Source organism: Peromyscus maniculatus, chromosome 13, assembly GCF_049852395.1.
Source record: "Peromyscus maniculatus bairdii isolate BWxNUB_F1_BW_parent chromosome 13, HU_Pman_BW_mat_3.1, whole genome shotgun sequence".
Classification (NCBI taxonomy): Eukaryota; Metazoa; Chordata; class Mammalia; order Rodentia; family Cricetidae; genus Peromyscus; species Peromyscus maniculatus.
In genome coordinates, this window is record NC_134864.1 from 39,250,675 (window position 1) to 39,274,722 (window position 24,048).

At 57.2% G+C, this 24,048-nt stretch overlaps 2 protein-coding genes across 16 annotated transcripts in view; both read right to left on the minus strand.

Moving 5' to 3' along the window:
• Positions 1-6,665: 6,665 nt before the first annotated feature.
• Gmppa (GDP-mannose pyrophosphorylase A) lies at positions 6,666-14,194 on the minus strand. Of its 2 annotated transcripts, XM_042260072.2 has the most exons (14): positions 13,877-14,194; positions 13,559-13,769; positions 13,017-13,142; positions 12,843-12,940; positions 11,515-11,618; positions 11,017-11,203; positions 10,651-10,710; positions 9,462-9,592; positions 8,352-8,486; positions 8,133-8,230; positions 7,931-7,977; positions 7,672-7,764; positions 7,336-7,504; positions 6,666-6,964 (listed from the first exon to the last, which is right to left on the minus strand). In XM_042260072.2, the coding sequence occupies exons 3-14, from the start codon at positions 13,054-13,056 to the stop codon at positions 6,864-6,866; spliced, it is 1,263 nt and encodes a 420-aa protein (XP_042116006.1). In that variant the 5' UTR covers positions 13,057-13,142; positions 13,559-13,769; positions 13,877-14,194; the 3' UTR covers positions 6,666-6,863. The 2 variants fall into 2 exon arrangements, with proteins under 2 accessions (XP_042116006.1, XP_076406109.1); XM_076549994.1 differs by lacking the exon at positions 13,559-13,769 and having other exon boundaries at positions 13,877-14,013.
• Positions 14,195-18,534: 4,340 nt separating this feature from the next.
• Positions 18,535-24,048, minus strand: part of Speg (striated muscle enriched protein kinase) — a 58,503-nt gene continuing 52,989 nt past the window's right edge. For all 14 annotated transcript variants that reach the window (XM_076549999.1, XM_016009990.3, XM_076549997.1 and 11 more), the window contains 10 exons: positions 23,924-24,040; positions 23,568-23,735; positions 23,340-23,462; positions 22,960-23,127; positions 22,218-22,794; positions 21,562-21,801; positions 21,222-21,445; positions 20,321-20,396; positions 19,888-20,037; positions 18,535-19,576 (listed from right to left, as the gene is read on the minus strand). In XM_076549999.1, the coding sequence (XP_076406114.1) occupies positions 19,384-19,576; positions 19,888-20,037; positions 20,321-20,396; positions 21,222-21,445; positions 21,562-21,801; positions 22,218-22,794; positions 22,960-23,127; positions 23,340-23,462; positions 23,568-23,735; positions 23,924-24,040 (2,036 nt within the window). In that variant the 3' untranslated portion in view covers positions 18,535-19,383. The remainder of the gene's footprint in view (positions 19,577-19,887; positions 20,038-20,320; positions 20,397-21,221; positions 21,446-21,561; positions 21,802-22,217; positions 22,795-22,959; positions 23,128-23,339; positions 23,463-23,567; positions 23,736-23,923; positions 24,041-24,048) is intronic.

Here is a 24,048-nt window from a genome sequence, read left to right on the forward strand (position 1 = left end):
CAGCGGCCACCCTGGCCGACGTGCTCATCTGTGGCCACTTTGCTAGCCTTGTAGGCTCCAAATCCCTTGCTATGACCCGGCTTGGGGAAAAGGAGGGCAGCTGGAGGTGCCAGACCAGGGAGCAAAGAGCGCAAAGGCAGGGGAGAAGGAAATGAAGAGCCCACGGGGGGTTATTAGAGGGAGTGGGAAGGTGAGTGGGGGCTCTAATGGAAATGCTAAACTAAGGAAATATGGTGCCAAGGATGTCCTGTCCCCCGGGAGAGCCAGGCAGGGGAGCCCTGCAGGCTGCTACCTTGGAGGAGGACTCAGACCCATGGACCATCACCACAAGAGGAGGTAGGAGCCCCTCTTGGTTCACAGAGGCAGATACATTGGTACCTCCCTCTGGGGGGTAGCAAGAATAGTCCACTTGTGCCCCCCCTCCAAGGGGCATGTGAAAGTGTGAATCCTCATGGGGGGAGGGAGCACTTGTCCTGGGGAGGAAGGGGGGGCTGATTAATCGGGGCGCTAATGAGCAGCAGGGAGAGGAAGCTCAGAGGGGAGGGGGAGGCGGCTCCATCGATCCAAGCCGCGGAACCAGCAGCTGAAAAAAAAAAAAAAAGTGAGAAGGGAATCGATCTGAGGGAAACGGCAGCTGCTGGGGATTAGAGCCCGAGGTCCACGCGCTGCCCAGCGGCCACCCCTCCCCTGCGTCAGGCTGGCCCCGCAGTCTCAGCCTGGCCCTGAGGGAGGGTCCCAAGTGTGGCTCCCCTTGGGTTCAGGTTGCTGCTCAACCCACCCTGGCAACAAGGCGAGGTCAGACCCCTAAGTGAGGGTCACTCCTGTGTGGAATCCACCCACACACACCCGAGTCCTAGCCATGCACGGTGCTCTAACTAGATGTCCCCAATCTTTCAGCAAAGTGGCTTCCCAGGGCCCCACAGTTGGGTTTCCCCCACAGGCTTCCCATGAGTCTAGGTCAGCAGGCTCCCAGAGCTGGGGAGAGACGACCTCTGGGGACAGGTTCCGGCTGCTTCTGGCTGGGACACAGCAGGAGAAAGTCGAGTTGGTATTGGCAGCAGGTGCCGAGTTCCTATGCAAGGGTCCAAGTGGCCGCCGACAGCTCCCTCTCCACCCCATATCCTGGCAGTACTCTCCCATACGCTCCCTGTTCGACCCCCAGACCTTTCCAGAGCCCCCCACCCCCACCTGGAGCTACAAGCACACTATTCCTCCTTCCCTCCTCTCTTTTCCCTTTTCTCCCAATATCGATTTTTCTTTACTGGGTTTTTTAAAAAGGTGATTTAATTGCTTTTTTTTTTAGGTTACTTCAGTCTGGGGCTCTGCCAAGAGAGTGGGAGCTGCCCCCCAATCTCTCCCCAGCACACTCCCTACCGCCCTGACATCCTGTCTGAATACCTGGCTATCTGCTGAGATCTCAGGGTCAAGCTGTCTCCACCGCACATTGACCTCCATCATGAGCCCAGATAATACCCTCTTCCCCTCTTCAGGTCAGCAGGGACCCTTCCACCTCTAAAAGGAAAGAGGTTGGGTGGTAACTGGGGTTTGTGTGGGGGTGGGGTGGGGGGGGACTCGAGGCCACCGGAATGAAGCAGCAGTTTGTTGCATGCAGACTCCCACCATTGCCCGGTGGCCAGCTGTCTCTAATTGTCCCCAAGTCCCTACAATCCAGTCTCCCAGACCTCTAGGAATCCGGTTATGCTCAGTGGGGGCCCCCATCCTTCCAGCCCATCTCTTGGTGTTTTCCACTCACTCCTCCCCAGCCCCTTCTGGCCCCCTTCCTATCCCTCCACACCCCTTCGCCTCTGGCCCTGTCCCCTCTCCCCCCCTCTCTCCCTGCTTCCCTGCCTGCCTCCTTCTCTGCCCGGCTGCAGTTGGGTGATAATCTCCCTCATTTAGCCTCCCGGCAGCTTCCCCGGCTCATTGCCCAGCTGGTCCCTGGGGCCCGGCCCAGTTTCTTCCCCACCCCCACCCCCAGCCCTGCGCCCCGGCTCCCTCAGCCCCTCCCCGTTCCTCTCACCCATTCCCTGGGGACCAGCTGCCCCTGCCAGGGAGGGGAAAGAGGGCTGAAGGGGGCCGGCCAGGACCTAAACTGGTGGTGAGCAAGGGGGAGGGGCTTCTAGGGATCCCGGAGCTGGGTGTGTGGGGACGGGGCTGCCATTCAGGCAGGGATGTGAGCCCCGCTCAGACTCTTCCACCCTCCAATTATCCCCATTTCTCAGATTTGTTCACAGGCCAGTTCTCCCTGCCCTGGGATGCGGATTAGGTTTCCTGAAAATAGGAAAGAGAAGGGTAGCGAGATAGGGAAGCTGAGGTTGGAGTACTCTGTGCTAGGCATGCCGGGAAAGGGGTGGAGGCCACAGGGAGAGCAGGACGGATTAGCTAGTGGGTACTGGGAGGAGGATGCTTAGAGTTTTTACTTGAGCAAAATGTCCCCAAGGGGAGACCCAGGCCTCCCGGGACTGAACCTGAAGGGGTTCTCAGGGAACCTCTTCACAGCCCAGGGACGCCCCCAAAGGAAGCGGTTCCTGCTCCTTCCTGTCATTTGTGGGCTCCTGACTCCCCGGCTGGCTGGCTGGCTCTATCCATAAACAGCACGACCTTTGAACTCTTAAGGAGCATTCATAGATCGAATCCCCAGCCTCCTGATCCCAAGGGGACACCTCCTTGCCACCCGCCCCAGCTCAGAAACCTGGACCTGGTGCTGACCAGGGGGTGGGAAGCCAGTGTGGGACAGACGTGGGCGGGAAGGGACAAGGATGGGGGGGCGGAGGAGGGGGTGGCCAGGCCAGGCCTGGCTGGCGAGCGAACAGCGGTGACAAACGGGCTGTGCGGGGGCCGAGGGGCGGGGGGCGGACGGCGGGCTGATTTATCTGGGTTATTTATGCCACGGACGAGGCAGGAGAAGCGGTTAATGAGAGTCCCGGCGAAGGGGGATGGGGAGGCCCGGACGTGATCTGAGGCAACTGAAGAGGGTTAGCGTCCCACCGTCAGGCCCTGCCCCCAATTGTCACCAGTACTCCATGCAACCCCCCACCCCCACCCCACCCCGCGCGCAAGGCCCTCCCTGGGCTATCCCAGGGAAGCCCATGCTCCTCTGCCTTTCATTCATACCATCTATCCCTATTTGGGTATTCTCAAGCGGAGGTCGTTGGCCACCAGGAATGGAGAGGTTGGGGTCCAAGATGCGAGGAATCTGGAGGAGCCAGGGAGGGGACTTGGAAAGGGAGACCAGGAAGCAGAAAAGATACAAATCCTGACTGGCCAGAAGCCGGGCGAAGTTTGAGGGGTCAGTGGAGAGGGCTAAGAGAAAGAGTGGGAATTGGTTGAGCATCCTGGAGAGAGGGCACAGGGCCGTCAGGCACTGATCTGGTGTCCGCCAGGGAGCCCCGAGTCGGGGGGATCTGAGTGACAGAGAGGCTGGGCAGGAGGGGGCGCTGGTCAGAGAGCAGGAAGGAGAGGGAAGATCCCGAGAAGGAGGGGGGGGAGGGCTTTGCAGCAGCGAAAGCTGCTGGGAGCAGATAAGGCGGCAAGGCAGCAGGAGGGATTAAAGCTCCGAGGGGCATGGGGGGGGGGGCGGCGGGTGCCGTGTGGGATGATGGGAGGGGGCAGGGAGGAGAGAGTTGAGGGCAAGACACCCGGCCAAGGAGACGAGAGCGCCGAAATGAGGTCTTTGAGGAGGCAGGTTTAATCAGGGGCTATTAGCCAGGAAAAGGAGAGAGAAGAAACTCTTGATCATCCGTTCTGGGAAGGAGGACTTTCCTGTTATGGGCAGAATCCGACACCCCACACACGCCCGGGGTGGCAGAGCTAAGCCGAGCGATGAGCTGAGCAGAGTAGAGGACTACGGGATAATAGGGTTGGCAGAGGCTGGCCCCTGGAGCTGCTCAGAACAGGTCTGGAGATACTGAGAGCACACAGCGCCTCCTTGCGGTGGCCGGTGGAACATCGGCGAGCCACGGGAATAGGTCATTGGTGGTCCAGTGGCATGGAGACCCCGTCTGTGGGCAGGCCTCCTTATGGGCAGGCCTCCTTCTGGGAAGGGGTACAATCTTGGGATAAGGGTAAGCGGCTTCCCAGGGTGAGACCCCGAGGCATCCCTGACCATCCGTCTCCCTACTAGAAGGGTGTTCTTGGTGCCAATGAGACCCCCTGCTCCCCCACACCTAGCCTAGGACAATTCAGGGATGGCCTTGGCGACAGAAAGCAGCCTTAGGGAGAAGGAAGGGAAAGAGAGGGGGCTGCAGGAGAGGAGCGGGGGTGGCAGGCGGGGCTGGGTAATTGCGTGTTTGCCAGTTCTCAGTCTCTGCACAGGAGGGAGCGTGTGTTGGTGGGTGTTGCTTCACTTTGAGGAGTGTCTGCTGGCAGGGGTGACAGTGTGTCTATCTCAGGGGTCCGGGCTCTCCTGGTGTTCCCGCCCTCTTTGTGTTTTGGGGAGCATGGCTCTGGGCACACCCAGCTGTGTTCCGTGTGCTGATGCGGCAGATGTGGCGGGCCCCAGCTGTGCCTGCTTCCCAGAGAGGGGGAGGGGGGCTGCAATCTGCTCCCCCATAATGGCTGCTAAGTGCCAGGGGGGAGGAACTAAGACGGAGGAGGTAGGACTGGGCCCTGGGCAACCCCAGCCAAAGGGCAGGAATGAGAGAGGGCACTGCCTCCCCCAACCCGGCTCTGACCAGCCCCCCTCCCCACTCAGTGTTCTTGGCTCACCCTGCCTTGCTTGCTCATGAAGCCCATCCAAAATTTTCCTCCACACTCAGTCCCTGTCCTCAGCTCTCCTCCCCTGTCTCCTCTCCTGCCCCATCCAGCTGGATGCCAGGGGCCCACCCCCCTCCCTGGCCCCCAGCTCGCTCCCCTTCACTGATTTTACAGAATAATCTTTTTATGGAAACTGGGGAAAAAAAAAAAAAAGCACTAATGGCAGGAGCGTACCCCTCCCCCGCATCCCTCCCCCTGCTCATCCCCCCCCCAACTTCCCACCCCAGTTCCTCCTGGTTTCTCCTTTCTCAAACCCATCCCTGAGCCGCCGATACCCTCCTACACCTATTCCTCCATGAGACCAAGGTTGGGTGCAGGGTCCCAGAGCGGCAGACGAGGGGGTTCCCTGCTAACCTCTTGAGGCTTCAGAATGCTCCCACATATGGGGTGTGAGCTGCCCCCGTAGACAGATGGGGTCTTGGCTCCTCTCAGTGTTGGGGAGAAGTGGGGGCATCGTCCCTTACCGTTAAGACCCTTTGCACGGGTGACCCCCTCAGCCCGAGGAATGTCTTGAAGGGGCCAGCGTCCCTGTCGCACCCCACCTTCAAACACTGACCCTTTCCCCTTCCAGTGTCTCCAGCCATCATGTCTCCACCCCCACCGGGTCTAGGAGGGGGGTCCCGGGGGCCGGGGCCTGACACAGACTTATTGGATTTCACGGTGTTTTGCTGAGAAAATAATTAAATTATCATATTTATGATGGAGCTGCCATGGCCTCTGCCAACCACTTGGAACAGAAGGGTCAGGATAGGGGGAGGAGAGGAAAGGGACCCAGAGCCCGGCCCCGTGGTCCAACCCTCTCCTAGCCCCTTCCTTAGGGAGGTGACCCCAGACTGAGTGGGTCTGCAACCCTCTGCTGATGGCGGTGATAGGTCTCAGCTGCAGGCAGATTGGGAAGGAACCAGGGAAGGGCTGGGGAGAAGCAGGTTACAGGTTAGGATTGCTAAGACCTGGTCATCTCCCATGGCTATCTCAGCCCTCGGGACCTGGGAGGTCGTACCTAGGCTAGTCCCCAGGTCACTCTTGGGTTAGCTCCCATCTACCTTTCTAACTGCCTGTCTAGGAAGCTATGATATCCTGGGCTCTGTCCCAGACCCTGTTGTTGACAAGGCCCCGACACCCTCCTGCCTGCCACCCAAGCTGGCTGCCAGGACCCCCTCCTGCCTCCCACCCAAACCCTGCCCCCCTATTCTCTTCGGGTAATTAGATTCCTCTCAATTAGCAGATTACGATCATTACCAGCTCATCTGGCAACTAAGCTCAGCACCCACAGCTGCGGAAAGGGGGTGCCAAGAGGGGCACTCTGGGGTCACGGGCAAACACGAGAGACGTGGGAAGAGCCAGGCTATGACCCGCCAGAAGGTATCAGGCTGTCAAGGGGTAACAAGGCACCTCCTAGACCAGAGACCTCTGCCAGAGGAGTGGGAGAGAGACCCTGGAAGACCCCTGGGTGGGGGCAAAACCCCCAGCTCCCCAAAGCCAGCCTGGGAGCAGATGGAGCTGGCAAAGCGTTAAACAGGCCAGGGCTGGGTCTTGGCAGGAGCTGAGAGCAGGCTGCTGGGTGTTCAGCCTGGGCCCCAGCCTCCCAGCAAGTGTGCTCACTGAAATCCTTTCAGCGTTCTCTCAGCATTCTAGAGAGCCAGGCCCAGGGAGGCAGGCAGGCAGGCAGGCAGGCAGGGCGAAGGTCAGGGGGCCAGCAGGCCAGGGAGCCTGGAGGGCCTTCGTCTAAAGCAGCTAGCGCAGAAGGCCGAGGCAGTGGGAGGGGGAGATTTACCAAGGCTCTGGATTCATTATTCATGAAGCAGCAGCAACGACTCCAATTTAAATGCTAATGTGGGGGGGCCTGACTCAGCTGCCCCTCTTGTCCCCGCCACCCCCAGCCCAGGCACAAGCGGAGTCCAAGCTGCCTCCAAGGTTCATAGGGGTTTATTTGGGGGTGGAGAGGGTGGCCAGACGTCCCTGGCCACACACGTGGCTCCCTGCAAGGGAAGATTCCGTCTGGTTTCCTCAGATCCCGTTCTGGACGGAGCGGGCCAGGCAGGCCGCAGCCCGGAGGAAGACGAGCGGGAGTCCGGGGGGGGGGGGGGGGTGCGCGTGAGGCAGCACCCTCACAGGATGATCTGGTTGGTGAAGCTTCGACTTAGCTCCTTGTGTGGCAGAACAATCGAGTTCAAGATGAGCACCTCGGCAGGGATCCGGACGCGGCAGCCTGAAGCGTGGGCAAGGTCACCAGGAGCAGGTCATGAGAGGTACTGGGGCAGGGGAGGAGCTGGGGCCATGGCCAGGCCATCAAGAGGGAGTCCTCCCTGCTGCCCACCTGTGCCCCCGCCCTGGTCTCATCCCCCAGTGACTCATGTGGGCTGGGTACATGGCAGGAGCTTGGTAAATGTTTGCTGACAGAATAACACGTGTGTGTGACAAAACACACACACACACACACACACACACACACACACACACACACGCACACACACACACACACACACACACACACACACACACACACACACACGTTCCCTACCGCCGTCCGTCACCTGTGGAGCTTCCCAGCCCTTACCCCCAGCCCCCCACGAACCATACCCAGGATAGTAATGGCAGGAAGTAGCTTTCCATCCTTGAAGAGGCTCTCACTGTCCATGCGAGCTCGGGGATCATTGGGGTTGGGGTCATTGGGAGTCCCCTCTACGCGGGCCCAGCGCCCCACAGTGCTCCCCCAGCCCACGATGCTGTGAAGGACACAGGTGTGCTCCTGTCGGATAGGATGGGTTTTGGGTGAGTAGAGTGGGAGGCGGGAGATGGGGGTGGGGGGATGCAGAGCCTGGGGGTGGGGCTCGCCCTTCTCGCCCTGGGAGGCGTACCTGGGCCCTCTCCCTCAGCTTTTTGGGTACCACACACTACTCCGTGCCCGGTTCCTACCTGCAGAGTGGCTCCATGGAGGACAATGCTCTCTCGCAGACGTACACCCTCGCCCAACGTCACCCCCTTCCCAATGGAGACGTTGGGGCCCAGCTGTGGAGAGGACGGACCATCATACCATGAGAGTGGGGATGTGGGGGTGCTCAAGGCCACAAAACAGGTGTACCAAGGCAGAGAGACAGACCGGCATCTGAGTTCAGTCCCTGGGGATCCCCACCAATCCGCAGAGCCTCTCCCTGAGGCTGGGGCCAGATCTTACCACAGCCGACGGGGCCACTTTAGCAGTTGGATGGATGTAAACATTTCCTAGAAGCAGAAGAAACAACCTGGGGGCAGATACCCCAAAACACATCTGGACAGGGAGGGGAAGAGACTGAGTCTCCACTTCCGCACCCGAGGTGAAGAGTGTAGGCTACAAGGGCGTGGGAGAGTGATAGGTAATGATGGGATGGGGTGGGTACCTCTGATTCGTGGGCCCCCGGGAGTGTGTTTGGCCAGCCGTTCCGGGTGAGTGATCTGGTATCGGCTCAGATAGAGACGGGAGGCATAGAGGGCTGAGCTAGGGACCGAAAAGGGAGGGTGAGGCACTCAGGGTCCAGCAGGGCCTGTGCCTAGCATCCCAAGGCCACCCTTAGAGCCTCCAGATCCGAGGCACAGGCTCTTCCCCAGCCCCCACATACCCTGCAGACTTGATCTGGCTCCAGATACCCTCGGTGAGGTGCACGTAGATCTGGCCCTGCCCAGCCAGGGCTGAGAACACATCCTGCTCCAGTCGGATGGTCCCTGCCCCCGGCCACGAGCCTGGAGATTCCTCTCTGGCCAGGAAAGGACGAGACGTGAGTGCCCTAGCTGAGACCGAATTCGGGGTCTCTCCAGGAAGGCACGGAAGGGGCTTTCGCCACCTCTTGGAGCCCTCCTCTAGCTTGGCTGCTCTATCAAGGTCCATCCAAATCCTCGGCACCTCCTTCTGCTACGCTCGGAGGACTGCTTTAACCGGGGAGCCCCAGGCCTAGACCCCACACCTCCCATCCCTGCCCGTGCCCACCTCCCCCATCCCCCCCCAATTCACCCATCTAGTCACCACCCTCCCTCACTGGACGGCCCCAAACCACAAACTCACCCCAGAGCAAGGCAGCTGGTGAGGGCAGAGACAGTCACAGAGAGAGGGGGGAAAGAGATGGTAGAGATGCCGGCTCAGCGGAAACAGAGACAGAGAAGCCGGGAGAGATGGGGAGAAGCAGAGACATGGTGGAGTGAGAAATGGTTGTCAGCAAATGAATGAGGCATGAGATGGGAGCTGGGGGGGGGAGGAGTGTGGCGGGGCAGGGCGGGGGTGGGGGTGGGGAAGCCTAGTGGCCAGCTTTCAGGCTTTGGAAGGACAAACCTCACAGGAGCAAGCAGGGCTCTGGGCAGCCTGTGTGTGTGTGCGTGTGTATGTGTGTGTGTGTGTGTGTGTGTGTGTCTACACTTGAGCACATGTGCACCCAAGTGTGTGTCGCCGTCTGTTCGGAAAGATGTCTCAGGGACACCCAGGGCTGGCGAGAAATGGACCAGAAGGGGAATGGGCAGGCGGTGACGGAGGAGGAGCCGGGACGTGTAAGGAAGAGGGACAGAATGAGGTTAGGAAGGGAAGGATTAGGGGGGCCTAGCTGGAGATGAGTGGGAAGGGGCAAAGGGAGACAGGGTGAGCGGGGTGACATGGTCACTGCAGAGCCCGGTGTGGGGGAGGGGTCCGGGTTTAGGATGTTGGGGGTGGGGTGGGGGTCACAGGGTCATGGAGCCTGCCTCACAGTTGCCTATCCTGCTGATTCCGCTGGAAAACATCCCGGAGAGGCTTCAGGGCTTCTGGGGAGAAAAGGTAGATGCCACAGTTGATGATGTCACTGATAAAGGTGCTAGGTTTCTCCACATAGTGCAGGACCTAGGGAGGTGAAAGCAGAATTCAGAGTGGAGGGCAGGCCGCGACCACCACCACCACCGCCATCTCATACTCATTTCCGGGCCCCTTCTATTGACAACTTCCCAAAGGGGAGCTCACGCCTTGCCCCTACTTTGGCTTTACATCCCCAGAGGGCTACCTGCTCTAGCCTCCCTAACTCCAGGAGAACCACTTCCAGGCCACCGGGATGTCCTCCCCACCTCTGCCTCTGGAAAATCCACCTTCTGAAACCCAGATGACACTGTCACTCCTCAGTCCTCCCCTGCCAGCCCCTCTTAGCTGTTCAGGCCTGTCACCCCTGACCTCTGGTCTGGTCATACCTCACCCGGGACACTGTGCCATTTGCAAGGATTGGCTTCTGACTCTTTTTCCTGCTAGACTGCGGTTTCCTGAGCAGTGGAGAATGTGTTCTATGGTCCTGTTTCTCTCCTGTCTAGCTGGTGTCTGCCTCAAAACTGCATATGCACATATGCACACATGTGTACATTACACGTATGTTTCATATATATATTAAACTATGAACGAATAAAATGGTTTTTGTGTCAAAGCCAGTGAGATTCGGGGCAGCGATTCTCGCAAACGGGGACAATGGCCTCTTGCCTGAGGGACTGTTTCCACCTCAATAACAACGGGGCACCACGCACTTCCTGTCTGTCTTTGCACCAACTGCTCTCTCCGCCTGCAAAACCTCCAGTCTCCTTCATCTCCTCAAGTTTAACTCAGCTCACCCTGCTCCTGAGGGAAGGCCCTACCTCAGGCTATGGCTGGGCCTCTCTTTTGTGTTCCCTAGTACCTCATGCGTGCATTCATGAAAAACACCACACCTAGGGAAATGAACTGGCACCCCTTCCCAGTCCTTCTCTCTTAAAGGGTTACAAGACAATTCCCCAGGGTAGGGGAGGGGCAGTGGTGGCACCCCAACTGTCCTATCAGTCTGACAGGACGGGCCCCACCTTAAAGTGGTCTCAGCATTCTCTGGAGGTGTACGGTACGGGGCCCCCGATCTCACAAGGCGGTACCCAGCCCAGCCCTGCCCTCACCTCATGCGTCTGCGGGTTCTCAACAATGCAGCCGTAGTTGAGGGATTGTGTCCTGTTAGCCTGAGAGACAGACAGAGCCCAGACAGTGACCTGCCCTCTTCAGGGCAGCCAAGGCTGTCTTCCCTTCCTTCCCTTCCTTCCCCTCTCGCACCTGGCACGCAGCTCCGACATTGACAGGCCTTCGGCAGAGTCAAGAGCTGACAGCTGCCCTCCCCCCTCCCTGCTTCCCAGCAACCAAAGGGCTCGGGGTTGCCAATGACACCTCCATTTCCTTCCCATCAGCCACTCCTCCTCCAAGACCCAGGGTGCCCCCCCCCTGGCCTCTCTCTCTCCACAGCCTGCGGCCCCCCCCCCAAGCCCTCTCACGGTGGTGCCGAGGAGTAGGAAAGGGTGGCGCTGGCGCCTGTGAGCTTCCAACATCGCGCTCAAGGGGAAGTCGGAGCAGACGTCGGCATTGAGCACGAAGAAGGCCTCAGGTCCCCCCGCCAGGATCTGGTCCCGAAAATGGTAGAGACCACCCCCAGTGCCGAGGGGGGCAAACTCCTGCAGGTACCTGTTCCCAGGAACCCCAGACAGCTCAGTGAGGTACCAGGAGCCAGTGCACCTGACACACCCTCCCCCAACACCGCTGCCCTGGTCAGAAGTACTTCTGGCCAGGGCCTGCAGAGAAACCTCAGGTGAAGCCATTCTGATGCCCCAAATAAGAATCCCTTGGGTATGGGGTGAACCCTGGCACATGCTGACTCAACCCATTCCCAAGAACTTCGAGACTCAGACATGTATATGACATATATATGTATGTATGTATGTATGTATGTATGTATATGTGTGTGTTCATATGTATACATATATATGTTCAAACACCTGACTGGAAGGCTAAACTCCTGCTGGGCAGCCTCTAGGAACTGGGTGAGGGCCTCATCAGGCTGGTAGAAGCCAAGGAGCAGAATCTCCTGCATCCCAGGGACCTAGGACAAGAGAAGAGGTCGGGAGAGAAAATTCCGATGCGAACTGGGAAAATCTGGTCCACAAGTCCAGAGGATACAAATTCAGCTTGAGCTGGGTATCCTGGGTAACCAGCCATTCCGGCCTGCTTTTTCTTTGGACGATGCAAAAGTGAGAAGAACTCTCTCAGCCCAGATCTTTCCACTTTTTAATATTCTCCCATGCACCTGAACTGGAGCCCACTCTAAGAATGACTTTGTCTACCAAGCTACTGGATTAATGTATAATCCACTCGTCTTTCCCCCCTTTCCTTCTCCAGGGCCCTCCTCTTTCTCTCTCAGTACTGGAGACTGAACCCAAGACCTCACACAAACTACACAAGTGCTCTATCTCTGAGCTACAGGTGTAGCATGTGTGTGTGTGTGTGCATACATATGTGGGTGCACACGCCCAGGTGGATGCATCCACCTGGAGGTCAATCTTGGGTTGTTTGTTTGTTTTTGAGTCAGGGTCTCTCACTGGGGTCTGGGACCTAATGATTAGGATAGACTGGCTGGCAGCAGGCCACAGACACTTGCCTGTCTCTTCCTCCTCAGTGCTGGGATTACAAATGCCCATCACCATGACTGGCTCTTTATAAGGGTGATGGGGATCAAACTGGGGTCCTCAGGCTTCTGCAAGCCAGTCCAGTACCAACTGAATCATCTTTCATTATGCGTCCTTCTGGTTTGACACCAGCATGAGATGAGGGTCTATCAAGGGTCTGCATTGAATTAGGCACTTGCACAGCACTGCCACCCTACAAAGGAGGTCTAATCTCTACTTTACAGATAAGGAAACCAGAGCTCAAAGAAGGTAAACATTTTTTGCTTGCTCCGGGTCACAGCAGGGAGACTGGACTCAAACTCGAACCTCACCTATCCCAATAACAAAGCAATAAAGAGAAGGAGCCACAGCAAGGCCTCTGTGCTTTATTATCAGTAAGGGCCCCCATGCCAAGACTCTAAATGATCTTTTAAGATCCCTGCCCGAAGAATTTACATCCCATACTGTAAAACTAGGTGTGAAATCTAAACAGCGAGAGGCCCGGGAAGTCAAAAGAGCTAGGTGCAGCACACCACCCGAAGAAGTGCCATTCACATAGACATCTGTTACACTTGGTGGGAAAAGATCATGGCTGAGCAAGGGAAGACACGAGGCATGGAAGAGATGAACAGGAAGTGCGGTGTGAGAGGAGAACCTATTACCTGGGCACAGGCTTCTATATGGTGCTGGATCATAGGGACGCCCGCCACAGGAAACAGTGGTTTGGGCACCTCAAAAGACAAAGGCCTGAAGCGAGTCCCTGAGAGAGGAGAGAAGATTTTAGCCCCCTGCTTCCTTCTGTCCCAACCCCACCACCCTCTCCCCCAGCTCCTCACCCTTTTGAGGCCCTCCAATGAGGATCACAGCTTTGAGCATGATGCAGATTGCTACCTAAACCTCAACCGCCAACGGAAGAATTGCACTCAGACCTCACGCTCCAAATTGCAACACATAGCCCTTCCCTAGGATGGAAACTCAGAAGTTCAGTACAGTCCTCTCCTCCCACCACAGATTTCTTCCCAATCCAGAAAATCAGTTGCCTTCAAAAAACATGCACCCCACCCTTTCATCTCTAACGACTTCCCCTTGGCCATGAACAAATTCTGTAAACTCGGGAACTCAACGGACCCCCTTCCCTGACCCCAACCCTCAAAAACCTGAAGTCTCCAACCCAATGGCTCGAAAACTCCTGCGTCCTCTCTCTAGATGCTCAGCTCCGAATCCCAGCGGTGACTATGGAACCGCAAACCCCGCGTGAGCTCCGGGTATTTCATTTCAATCTTCAGAATGAGCCCCAAGCACTGAACTAACGCTAATCTGCGTTTGATGTGCACCAATCCTGACCCCTCTAGGTGCTGACTGTGAATCTTACAGCTACCTGCATGTGCTAAAGCTCAGTCAGGGGACAGGTTTCCCCTGGCACGCCGAACACTGAGCCTACAAGGTCCCGCAGTGCCCGTCCTGACGACTGGTGTCAAATCTCTGGATTCCGAGGATTGGTTGCTGACCCTCTGGACCCCACAACTGAGTCTGTCCAATATAGACGTTAGTTTCTCCTCGTAGCCAAGGGTTATAGAACCAACACAAGCCTGGACATGGGGAAAGCAGGACAGGACCTCTGAGGCCGCCCTACGTCTAGGGTCTCTTCCCTACCCCTCCTCTGCCCGCCACCCCTCCACCATGTAGATCCTTTTACCACTAGCTCCCTTTACGCCAGCTCTGCCGCCTGCTACAGCTTGCTCCTTCCGCGTACGTGTCTTCTTACAACTCGCGAGAGCTCCTTCACAGGGGATGCCGGGAATTGTAGTTTTGAAAAAGTCCTCTCTCCAACTTGATTAGAACAGTTGGGAAACGCGCTGGAAACTTACGAGTTTGGTCGAGGGATCGAGGGGCGGGCGTAAATGAAAAGAGAGAAAGGTGAAGGTGGAGGCAAAGAAGTTAGGCATGAAAAACTAATACTGAGACCTGAGCTTTCCCAGAACGGGCTCAGGGACGGGAGACAGGTCACAGGAGAATCCCGACTAGAGGTGGAAGGGGTGTGGCCAGCCCTGGAAGGGACAGGGGCCAGAGCGCCAACTGCCGGGAGAGGCTGCACCTAGCCTGAGCAAAAGAAGAGAAGGCTTCCCGTGTTTGTCCGGGTGGGATATTTGACAAAGAGAGAAATCCTATTCCGGATTTACTGTCTGTGAAACGAAGCACCAGACTAGGCGCGCTCTCCGGATTTCCTAGTGACTCCACCATTCTGTGACCTTGGCTTGTGGGTCTTGGAATAAATATGGGGCGGGGGAGGGTGTGGAGGGGAGGAGGGGGAGGGTAAATGGAGACGCAAAAAAACAAAACAAAACAAAACAAAAAAAACAGAAAAAGATTCGGAGGGTCAGAAAGAAAGCTGTTTTATTAAGCAAGACAGAGGAGGTTTTGGGTACCAACGGTTCCTGGGCTCGCAGCCAGGGCGAAAGGTCTGACGGTCCCTTTCAAGCCACGTCCACCAGAGAGAAAGCGCTGGGTCCCTGCGCAAGCTGTTTCTTTACTTAACCTCACACCTGCAGCTGTCCTGGGGCGTGGTCTGGAGAATGGTCCACGTGGTGGTTGGTGTTGGTGCCAATTTCAACACCCTGGGGGAGGTGTGGAGAGATGGAGAGTGGAGCTGTGGGTCAATTTACCCGCGTGGAGAGTCTAGTTAATTAGAATGCACGGTTCTTTGCAACCCAGCGACCCTCATCCTTCTGCAAGGTTTCTGGGAACAGTCCCAGTCCCAGGCCCTGCTTCTGCTGCAGATCCCAGCCCTTCCCTTGTCCTTCATCCAGCAAACATCTGGGGGAGGCTAGCCCACCCCGCTAGTATCTGGGCGGTCAGTGTTACTATGGTGTCTTTGCACGTTAGTGTTATCAGGTCCCTTTTGAATCTTAGTCGGGACCAGATGAAGAACAGGGAAACCCCACCAGTAAGGGACGTAAAGGCAAGGTGCGGTAAGAGCATCACCATTCCAACTAATGTCTCGCCCAAATGTGCATTTGAATTCACAGTATGATATCAGACAAATGATTAGCCTCTAAGGTTTTTATCTCTGTAGCTATTAAACAGGACTTAGCCCTGTCCCTCCTTCTCTGGGTCGAGTAGAAGATCAAAAGTGATACAGCTCTCACAGTCCTTCAGAGACAGATTTGAGTAGAGGAAATTGCTCTGGGTTGGGAACTAAAAAACTGGATTTTAAATCTTGGCTTGCTCTATGACCTTGGGCCCTATAGTCGTAGGAGGGGAGCCCACAGTCTGGGTGGAACCAGGTCCTGAAGTAGGGGAGAAAATTGTCATGCCCTCCGGGCAATGCAGAGGCTGGACTCATCATTCTATCTGGACTAGGCCCAGCCACAAAGGCATGCCAGCCTGGATGCTACTACTGCCACGCCCACCGGGTGGTGCTGTTTTGGCCAATGGCACCTGTACCTTCCACAAAGATGCGCATGGAATCTGAGCACCGGCAGAAGGGACTGGCTACATGGATGCTAAACTGATCCAGGTAAGCCAATTCCACAACATCATCGGCCACCACATCCTGCATCTTGCATCCTTACTCCAGCGGATAAACAGGTCAGGGAGAGCCGAAATTCAGCAAGTCAGCTTGGCTGCATCCGAACTATGTCCTTCAGTGGCTCCAGAACCCGGGTCAGGCCCTTCTCATTTCCTTCTGAAACATGCACCACTACCACCACCACCCCAGGCTGGGTCAGTACTCAGAGCTCCCATAATAATACTGAGGACTGCTCCCAGCCCAATCTGCCAGCACGTCATCTCTGCCCCTTCCCTGTGACCCACTAGATACCTGAGCTGGAAATTGGGGTGGTTAGGAGGGGGCTACTCCTGAACTGTTCCATTTTAAAAATGATCCTCGGATCTCTGTGAGTTCGAGGTCAGCCTGGTCTACAAAGTGAGTTCCAGGAAAGGCGCAAAGCTACACAGAGAAACCCTGTCTTGGTCCTCTGCAGGTCTAGCAGCCTCCTCTCCATGGCTCTGCACTTCCTTTATCCATGGCCCCCTGTAGGAGGCCTGGATGCAGATGGAGGTACTCTGGACATGGGAGTCATTGATATCCAGAGGAACATCCTGGAGGTGGGGAAGCTGGTTTTTTTTGTTTGTTGGTTTGGTTTGGGTTTTTTGTTTGTTTGTTTGTTTGTTTTTTTCCCCTCACGGGAACTGTTTTGGACATCTGAAAAATAGATAGACCACAAATATGGGGGTCCAGGCTAAGCCAGAGGTTTGGGTTTTCAACCCTCTCCCGACTTAAGGAAAACACCCACCCGGGACAGGACTGTCTGAAACCTCTCTCAGGAATGGACTCGTCCCACAGGGGTTGACTTCCAGACCACTTGGCTAGTTGGGTTGTTTGTAGGCCGCCTCCTTAGATGTCACAGTTGGGGTGCACCCACTGGCCCAAGCAGGCTCCTTATTTAGCCCTGGGATGCCTGGGATGAACTGCCCTGGGGTACACCAGCACCTGACTAGCTGGACAGCTGGATATGACCCATCCCTTTTCAGGGCAAGGAGTATAGATCCCACTCTCAGGGGAACCAGAGGTGGCAGATGGGAGACATGTCTCTATACTTATCTCAACCTCCAGGCAGTCATATTACATGCCCTTTTCCTGATACTGTAAGTAAAAGGGGTACAGGTGTTTGTGGAAGTATCCTTAAATACAGTAGCCTTGAACAGTCCATACAGCCAATAGTAAAAAGAACCACATGGTTGTCAAAACCAGTGGGAATCACCTGACCTTTACAGCCACCCTTACCCCTGAGTCCTTTTGACACCATGCCCCCTGGTGGTTAGATGAAGTACACCAAGGGGGTGCAGGAAAGATATCTGAGAACAGCAGCCATCACCCTGAACCCCAGTGCCACCCTCATCCCCCACACACACGTCCCTCTTTGTGACAGGGTAGAGTCCGGCTGGTCAGTCCTATCCTTGAAGGTCAGCACTGTGATTGGCTGCCCAACCCCTAGGTCTGTGAAGTCCTTTGGGCATACACACTGGTGCACAGGGGCACCAGACTGCCCGCGGTAAGGACCGTCTCCCAGGGGCTTGAGCGGAGTTCAGTCTGTGCAGGCTAGGGTATCGAGTAGGAGCGGTGTTTCCGCTCAGTGTAAGCACTCGCTCAGGTGTGGGGTATTGTCACCTTTTGATCAGAACAGTTTTGACACCACTCCACTGACATAAATTACCTTGGCTCCTCCGGGCTGGGAAGAAGCAGTTCACATGCCATTTCCAATGGAGATGGGGAGCGAGCTGCAGATCAAAGCGGGACGGGAGAGGAATTCCTTACCATTTATCAAGATATGAGTTCAGGCACCTCATTTTTTATAGGAAAGCATCTGCCGCGGGTAGGGGTTGGAGATCCTCGTAGGCAAACGGGGTGTCTTCAGAGCTGAAATGACGGGCGGGCAAGGTGTCTCCCTCATCCCTTCTCACTGGTTCTAACATCTTGTGTGTGTGTGTGTGTGTGTGTGTGTGTGTGTGTGTGTGTGTGTGTGTGTGTGTGTGTGTGATGATGATGATGATGATGAGCCTCACCTCTTTCCTGAGGTCTCAGGAAGCCAGAACAGCTCTTGGAGCTTGAGTCAAGGGGTCCCCAAGCCAGTGCCAAAGTCCTCTGTTTATAGTCAGAAGTTTGTTCCTTTCATTTTTTGCCAAGAGTAGAACTTCAAGGTAGAACACAGAAAAACCAGGATCCCTCTTGCCTCTACCTCAGGTCTAGGAAGCTCATTTCTGGGACCCATTGACCATTTTGGGGTACTGCATGGGTGTGTCCAGTCAGGGTCCAGGGGACTCCTAACTTACCATGGAGACAAGAAGGTCCAGCCTGATGTGTCCGTCAACCCTAGGAAAACACTGGCCATGGCTGCCTTGAGCACCACGGCTGCTCCATGCATTCAGATCTATACTCTGATCCCTAGAGGCTAGGGTCAGGGCCCAATTACTGAGATAAAACCATCTCTCCCTAGTCCTGGGGAAGGACAAGAATAAACGAGGCTGAGTTGGCCAGGGACGGGACTGGTCCATGCCAGAGCCCAGCAATCCTCCAAGTTACAAAGAGGACCCATAGGGCTAGGGTTGGGTTCCTGGGATCTAGACCGAGGGTAGCAATGGGAATTCGGTAGGTGACTACAGTCTCCCTTCTTCTAGAAACAAAAAGGAGTGAGAGCCAAGGGAAGGACTGTGAGGTACCAGGGCGCTCACTGACACACCCTCTGTACCCCTGAAGCACCGTCATTGCCCAGAGAAGGCTAAAGCGCCCTCGGGACTCCCTCCCAGCCACCAGCGTCCTCTTTCCCACCCCACCCAGAGACCACACACAGCTCCTGCCGCTTGCTGTTTTTATTTTCCTCGTGTGACAGACAGACAGAGAGCTGCACAGACATCTGGATGGCTGAGGGGGATGGTCAGGACAACACAGGCAACAGGGACTCTTGGATGGAAAGGAAACTCCGTAGAAGGCAATAAATAAATAAATACAAACAGGAAGAAGGGCGAAGGCCATGGAGGAGCAGTGGGGACATCCTGGGGCCAGTGGAGGGGGCCCAGAACTGCACCCGCGGGCACAGGAGACCAGCTTGAGTGGCCTGAGGCCCACGTCTTTGCCTTTCTCCTTTCTCTTTCTGAAGCTTCAGCCGCTGGCCTGCCCTCCTTCCCACCTCCGCGCCCTCCCTTATATCTCGGCTCTGGCTCCTGGTGCTGTCTTAATGTCCTGTCCTCCTGTCCCACACTCACGGCCCAGCTCACTGTCCCCACGCCACAGGGGGATCCTTCTTCCTCTTCAGCCGCTTCCCTCACTGGGTTCTCCCTGAGATATACCGCTCCCACCCCGTTCCAGAACCTTCCTCACGTTCCTCCCTCCCCGGCCTCTACTTTCCCACTCTTCACTTCCCCCACGACCTTCTTGCCTCTTTCTGTTCTCACCCTTGCCCAGGCTGACCAGTGGGGTCTCCTGCTCTGGCTGTGGCCAGGGGTGACATCCGGCTGAAGCCCCAGGGGCCCTGTCCCCTTAGGTCCATGAGGTAATAGCCCAGCCAGATGTTGTTGCTGCTGCTGCTGCTGCTGGTATCTGAAGCCCCCCGGCCTGTCCAGCTCAGCATGGGCTCTGGAATGTCCCTTGGCAGCATGAGTGGGAACCCGAGTTGATGCCCATGGCCGGGCTGTGGTCCATGCCACCTAGGGGCTGCCGGGGTAGGAGCGGAGCAGCACCTTATGGCGAGTAGCAGCCTCAGCCCGACGCCTCCGCTGCTCACCCAGGAACTCCTTGAGCCGGTTAGTGGTGAAGGTGAGAGTCTGGCGGCGCAGCTTCATCAGGTAGGCATCTTGCAGCCACGGGTGGGCCAAGCAGTCCTGCAGGGAGGGCCGGCTCCTGCCAGGCCGGTCAGAGACCGTGAGCCAGGGAAGACGCTCTTGGAGAGGGCAGGCTGTGCCCTCCCTCAGGCCCCTTTACCAATCCTGATTCACGAATATGTGTGTGTTACTGGGCAGCTCGTGGGCTCAGTTTCTCGGTCTCTGGAATAGGGACCGTGTCTTTCCCAGGGCTGTTACAGGCTTTAAATGACAGACAGCAGCAGCTGCTGCTGCTGCACTATATGAAGGAGTTGGGAGTCTTTGGCCACGTGAAGGCAGGCAGGGCAGTCTGCATTCACTGGAGGGTTGGCAGGTCGGGGGCCTACTCACCAGGGATGTACTGAGAGGACCTTTCGCAAGAAGAGGGTGGCACTCTGGGATGTGTTAGGGTACAACTGGAAGGCATCAAAGCGACCCCCCACAATCCGAGCCTCTGTTTCCTGGGGGTCTGCCTCATAGAATGGGGAGTATCCGCTAAGCCTGTTGTGGAAGACAGGGGGGTTGGCGTGGTCTCAGATACCCTTCTTATTGCCTCCACCTTAGAATGATGGTCAGCTGTCAGGCTTAGGAGACATCAGTGTAGGGCATCTGGGAGGGGCACAATACTCGGGGACAGTTGCCACCTGGCCACTGGCTGTGTGGTGGGGAGGCAGGGCATGAAGGAGGAGGTGCGGGCAGAAGCGGGCTGAGAGCGAGAGCAGGCAGAGGGAGAGGATCATGGGCACAGGAGAGCAGGGATTTGCAGCAGGGCGAGGCCTCTCACATGATGTAGGTGAGCACACCCGCTCCCCAGATGTCCGTGGCGGAGCCGATGGGGTCTCCCTTCACCATCTCAGGAGCTGACAAGAGACAGAGGCCAAGCTGACCCTAGGTTCCCTGTGACCAGGGAACAGAAAGAGGCAGGCAGGGGCGGGGGGGGGGGGGGGAGTAGGGGGGGTTCTGCGGCCTTGAGGAGCAGGACCATGGCCAGGTTACCATGTCATGAGTAAAATCAGAGCAGCAGGCCTTATAGGTCAGCAGACAGGACGGAAGTGGGGGTGGCCACCAGGAGATATGGGCCACCTGAGGCATGGGATGATGCAGGTTCCAGAGGACCTAAGCTACAACTTCCCAAGCTGCCTTGGATCATTTCCATGTGGCTAGCACCAAGTTCAAGAGCATTTGAAATCAGCCTGGCTGGCTCTAATCCCAAGCCTGCCCCTCCTAACCGTGGGACCTGGGGCGATTTACTAAACTGGCCTGGTTCTCCATTGTCTCGTCTATAAAGTGCGGCTTGTAGAATAACTCTAAGGGATAGAGACAATAAGCCTCAGTTAGCAGGTAGTTAAATGACTGCTGGTCTCCCCTGCTCTGTACAGTCATAATTGATTCTCTCGTCTTTCCAGCTTCTGCAAATCCCATCGCAGTTATTTGTAACTGTCTAATTGGACGAATACTTAACGTCAGGGTTCCTCTCTTTCCTCATCTGTAAAAAGGGAGTACTATTATGCTCAACTCTAAGGCTATTGTAAAGATCAATGGGGAAAAAAAAAAACCTCTGTTCATTATTTACATAACAGTTAACGCACAGTGAATGGCACATTTGTGGGTGGAGGGGGTGAGCCTGGCATGTCCCTCTGGCAGCTTCCCCCACCCTCTACCCTACCAGCGGCTGGTCTTCTCACCCATGAACTCCAGAGTGCCTGTGCGGTGGCCAAGAGGCTTCAGGGCCTGAGGGTTGTAGGGCTGGGCACTGCCGAAGTCCACAATCTTAAGGGCGTTGTCAGCGGCCAGCAGCAGGTTGTCCGGCTTGATGTCCAGGTGGAGCACGTGGTGGCCATGGAGGTAGTCCAGGCCTTGCAACAGCTGCACCACATAGGTGGCCACGTCATCTTCGGAATACCGGAATCTAGGGTGGGGGTGGGGAGGTGAGGGGCGGTGGTGGCGGCCGCGGCGGCGGCGAACTTCCCAGCCAGCCTCCCCAACTCTGGCTACCCGCCCCATCTCCCAGGAACACCCAGTTACCTGTCGCTGAGCCCACAGAGGAGCTCCCGGTTGCCACAGCTCTCCGCAATAAGCACGAGGTAGCGAGGGGTGATGTAGGCCTCGTGCAGGGACATGAGCCGCTCGTGGTGCAGGGTTCGGAGCACCTCATACTCCTGCAGCACCCGGTGCTTGCCCTCGGCCGCGTACGGCACGATCTTGGCAACGAACGTCCGGCCTGTGGCGTTCTCCCGGCAGGATCGCACAACACCAAAGCGGCCCCTGTGTGTGTAGGAGGGGGGCGGGATGTCACAGACTCAGGGTGGGCACTCTCATTGTGAGAGCTAGAGCAGGAAGCGGGGACCCCCGGGGAAAAGAACGCAGTGGGCTTCGGAGGGCTGGGAACAAAGATTCCGGCACTCGCTGGCTCTACCTATGGGAGAGTCCGTAGCCTCAGTTTTCCCATCTGTGAATGGGGTGGTAATAACAAGGCAGTGCCTTCCTCTCGCGGTGGTGAGGATTAAATGACAGCCCATGGCTCAAGCTCGGGGTAGTGCCTAGCTGAACTCAACAGTTCTAAAGACCCCGCAGCTCAGCATCTTCTCCCAGTGCAGCCAGGACAGCCTGTCTGCTCTGTGTTCCTTGTGTCCCATCCACTCTCCTCCCACCTCCCCTCCCCCCCACCCGTCCCCGCTTACCTGGCCTTCTCCTCGAGGAAGGTGTAGGGTTTCTGAGGGGGCCCCTGTCGGAGAGTGGTGCCCTCAGGCCCCTCCTTGGCTGGGCTGAGGCTCCTCACAGTCACCTTGGTGGGCTCAGGAGGGGGCTCAGGGGCTGGGGGCTCGGGGGCCGGAGGTGCAGACACAAAGGAAGTCACCATATACAGAGGCGTCGAGGAGGAAGGCGTTGGTTTCACCCCTTGAGGGGCAGAGGCTGGGCTCAGGGGTCCAGTGTCAGGGACAGAAGGCTGGGGTTCGCTGGGGGTGACCTGGATACGGGGTGGGGGGGTGGGCTCTGCTGGCTGGGCAGCCGGCAGAGCCCTGTGCTTTCGTGGAGGGGTCTGGGGAGGTGGACCCACGGCCTTGAGTGAGGACAAGGCCTGGTTAGCAGACTTGGGGGGCGTGGGGGAGGAGCTGAGGGCGGCGGCTGCCTGGGGACTCGGGGGAGCAAGAGCTGGGGTGGGGGCCAGTGAGGTAGGAGAGTCAGGAGGTGGGGCCCTGGCTGGCCCTGAGGTAACAGGGGCATCTTGGGGAGCAGCAGCTGGCTGAGCTGAAGAATCTAAGAGGAGACAAAGAAAATTATCACTGCGTGTTCCGGGAGCAAAGCTATGGATGTGCCAAGGGGTGGGGAGGCGGGGGATGGGATGGCGAGGAATGGGGGGGCCGGGAGGCGGGGGGGGGGGTTCCTGGGCTCTGCCACTAGCACCCTACACCTTCCACTGACCTTGACCGCCTCTGATGAGGACCTTCTCAGAAGGGTTGCTAAAGGGCCCCTGCCCAGCACGGTTGGAACAGGCCACGCGGAACCTCACAGTCACACCCACAGGCAGGTGTGTTACATTGTAGTAACAGTCGAGGATGCCTGAGCTTACAGGGTGCCAGGCAGATTCCCCTGCAGAGGGCACAGGGAGGGAGGGTTAAGGCCTCAGAAGGGACAGGCTTTAGCTCTCCGTGCTATCTATCAAGAGCCCAGAGAAGATGCCCCTCCATCTAGAGAAGACACTGGCCTTCCCAAGCAGCGCCCCTCCCCCAACCCCTGGCCTGCCACTGGCTGCCTCCTTCCCCCCCACCCCACCCCACCCCCTCACCCCGCCTTGGCCTCACCATCTACCCGCCGCTCCAGAGTGTATGTGCAAGGCGCCCGGCTGTCTCCCGGCTTCCACAGCACCAGCGCTGTATCGTGGTAGGTCTGCGGCACCTCTGGAGGAGCTAGTTTTCCTGGGATGCCTGGAAGGAGAAGGAGAGGCCCCCCCCCCCAGCCAAGGGTTCAGCAAGCTCCACCCCACCTCCTCATCTCTGTGGCAGGGGCCCTGCCCACCCCCCCCAACTCACGGGCCACAGACACGGTGCAGGAGCTGGTAATGCTGCCCAAGACGTTGGTAGCTGAGCACTCATAGAGCCCAGCATGCCGCTTGCCAGCCCGGGGTATGCTCAGCAGCTGCCGTCCATCTTTGCAGGACACAATGACCATGGAGGGTTCTGACCTCAGGGACTGCTTATCTGGGGACAAGGAGGCATGGGGGGAGGGGCGGGGGGTTGGAAGCCGGGTAAAGTCAGGTTTCTCACACCTGACCTTTACTCCTGCCTCCCTGCGGCCTAGCCTCTCCCATGCTGGTTCCCTGGGAGCCACTTGTCACCTCCTGCCTCCCCGTCTGTCTCTGTCTCTGCGGAAGATGCAAGCTACTTACCTTTCATCCAGGAGATACGGGGTGCCGGGCAGGCTGCCGGGAGGCAGAGCAGGGTGGTTGCTTCCCCCTCCAGCAGCACCTGGTCCTTGAGTTTAATGTGGAAGACTGGGGGGAAATCTGAAGGA